Source organism: Lipotes vexillifer, unplaced genomic scaffold, assembly GCF_000442215.2.
Source record: "Lipotes vexillifer unplaced genomic scaffold, Lipotes_vexillifer_v1.1 scaffold371, whole genome shotgun sequence".
NCBI lineage: Eukaryota > Metazoa > Chordata > Mammalia > Artiodactyla > Lipotidae > Lipotes > Lipotes vexillifer.
In genome coordinates this window covers 840,918-843,501 of record NW_006786304.1, presented here as the reverse complement: position 1 = coordinate 843,501, position 2,584 = coordinate 840,918, and the positions used below count along the sequence as shown (strand labels likewise).

At 62.2% G+C, this 2,584-nt stretch overlaps 1 protein-coding gene across 2 annotated transcripts in view; it reads right to left on the bottom strand.

The window, feature by feature from the left end:
* Positions 1 to 312: 312 nt before the first annotated feature.
* Positions 313 to 2,584, bottom strand: part of STRN4 (striatin 4) — a 25,729-nt gene continuing 23,457 nt past the window's right edge. For both annotated transcript variants that reach the window (XM_007458492.1, XM_007458493.1), the window contains exons 15-17: positions 2,083 to 2,181; positions 1,812 to 1,898; positions 313 to 482 (exon numbers count right to left, since the gene is read on the bottom strand). In XM_007458492.1, the coding sequence (XP_007458554.1) occupies positions 313 to 482; positions 1,812 to 1,898; positions 2,083 to 2,181 (356 nt within the window). The remainder of the gene's footprint in view (positions 483 to 1,811; positions 1,899 to 2,082; positions 2,182 to 2,584) is intronic.

The window sequence follows — 2,584 nt, the reverse complement described above, 5'->3', positions numbered from 1 at the left end:
GGAGACTGGACCACGACCTCCAGGGTGCAAGAGGCCAGGCAGCTCCAGCCCCTCTAGGCCCCAGCCCCTCCTCTGAATGCCCAGGGGCTACCTTGGCAATTCTTACAGGGCATCCCGACTAGGATTTCGGGTCTTGGCACCCTCTGGAAATGCCAGGCGAAGAGGTGTTTGTGAGGGCCCCATCGGGAGTGAGGACGCAGGGGGCTTCTGACCTCCCAAGCCAAGCCCTCCCATCTGGCCCCTCACCTCAGTCCCACCTGCCCAGCCCCGCTCCCCAGCCAGCGTGGCAGCCTGGGCGGGGCCAGGTGGGCATCATACGAAGACCTTGGCCAGGGCGTCGGCACCCGCGCTGGCGATGAGGGCCTTGCTGGGGTGGCAGGCAACAGCATGGATGGCCTCCTCGTGCTTCTTGCGGTGGGCCGTGATCTCCTGAACGCATGTCTTATTGTCCAGGCTCCACAGACGCAGGGAGCAGTCGTGGCCTGTGCAGATGTGGGAGCAGTCGTGGCCGTCACCCAGCAGCTCCGGGTCCCCCTGCCTCCTTGCCCAGACCTGCTCCCCGAACCTGGCCTCATCCGAAGGCCTGGGAGTTGGGTGGGGCTCGCTCCTCTGCCCAGTTGCCTCCAGATGCCCAGTGTGAAGGACTGCCCTTCTGACCAGCCTATCATCCAGCCATCTAGGCACCGAGTGTTCACTGAGCACCTACTGTGTCCTGCACTCGGGGGCGTGGTGAACAAAACAGGCAAATCTCCCTGCCCCTGTGGTGCTGCGTCCCAGTGTGTGAGAGACAGTAAACAAGAGAACAGGATAAACGAGGCCAGGTGGTCACAAGTGCTGTGAGCACAAGTCAGTCAGTGTGAGGACCGTGTGGTCCAGTGGGTAGGGCAGGGCGAAGAACCTTCCAGGCAGCGGGGACAGCCAGGGGCAGGTCCTGAAGACTGACAGCCTGAGCAGGCAGGCGGGGGGTGGGGGGGAGTAGACTGCGCCAGGCCTTGGGGCCATGAGCCTCTGCAGGGAGACTGCTGGACTTAGGCGTTACCGGGATCTGGTGGGCTGCGGTGGAGGGACCTGGGCCCTGTACTGAGTTTTTGCCTGGGCCTGATCTCACTGACTGTTCCCTCAACCGGCGTCCTCCCTGGAGACAGCTGTAGCACCGTCCTGGGCCACCCCCACCCTCCACTGCCACTGCTCACGCCTGTGTGTGCACTCGCTCGCTGACACCCCGGGGCAGGCTCGGTCTGGTCAGGCCTCCATAACCGCCAGCGCATACCCTTCACCCTCTGGGGAGCTTCAGCCCCTTCTCCATCTGCCCAAGTCCCAGCCCATCCCACTGAGGCGCAGCCCCACACTCACTGGGGCTCAGTGCCTTTATCCACAGACAGCAGGTGCACCAAATGCTAAAATTTCTCGTGGGGACCGAGAGTCAGATAAACCTGAACTTCAGTTCCTGCAACGCAGGGGCCTGTGACCAAGTGAAATAACTTCTCTAGCCCCAGTCACCACATCCGTGGAGTGGGAATAACAGTACCAACCTCATTCAAATCCAATGAGATGATGTAGGAGAGGGCCTACAGTGGGCTCCGGCGCACAGTGCTTTGCTGTCCCCACCCTTGTGACCACTGTCATTCCAGCCACGGAGGGGCTCCAAGCCCCTGCTCGGACAGCACTCCCACCAGCTCCCCACCCCACTCCGGGAGCCCCCGGAGTACTCCCTCGGGACCAGAGCCTGGGTCTCTTCCTCTTCCTTTCCCCAGCCTGCCAGAAAAGGCACGTGCCCTCACTCCTTAGGAGCCAGGAGGCTCCCGACTTACTTCCTGACATCAGGAATACGCCATTGGGGTCCACGGCTAGGCAGGTGACTGCATCCAGGTGGGCAACCATGGAGTGCACGGATCTCCCTGAAGGGAGAGAGAGGGTGGGCAGCAGGTTACTTTCCACTGTGCGCCTTGCTTGGGAAGGTGAAGGGGCTAGAAGGGACACTGAGCCTTCAACGTGGACACCAGGAGGTCTGCCATCTGAGCCTGGTCGACCCCTGCTCCCCCGGAGCACACGTGAAGGGGGGCCAGGAAGGTTGAGCCTCACCTGTCCGGTTGTCCAGGAAGCGGATGCCTCTGTCGTCATGGGCGGTGATGGTGAGGGGCTGGCTTGGATGACTCACCACCTGGTTGATCTGGGTTGGGCCTAACAGGAAAAGGAGGGAGAGGGGAAGAGGTCAAGGGTGGGAGGCAATCAGGGAGACCGGGACAGAGATAAGAGGAGAACCACCATCCCATGCCCATCCTCTGCTTAGACAGCGAGCAGGGCTGGGCACTCCGGGCGCTCCCTCCTGGGCCCCGTGCTTCATCTGTGCAATGGACACTGCATGGCCTTGGGGCGAGGAGGAGGGATGACAAACACGAGGCCGGTCCTTCTACTCCACCAAGTGGCCCATGGGCGAGTCCCTCGTGATGTCTCTCCAGTCAGCCCTCCCGAGCACCCTGTGCCGTCCATAATGGCAGTGACCGGGACCTGGTCTCCGTCCCTCTCAGAACCCCCAAGGGGGCAGGGCAGCCACTTTCCATTGACTGGGCAGCAGGTCACCAAA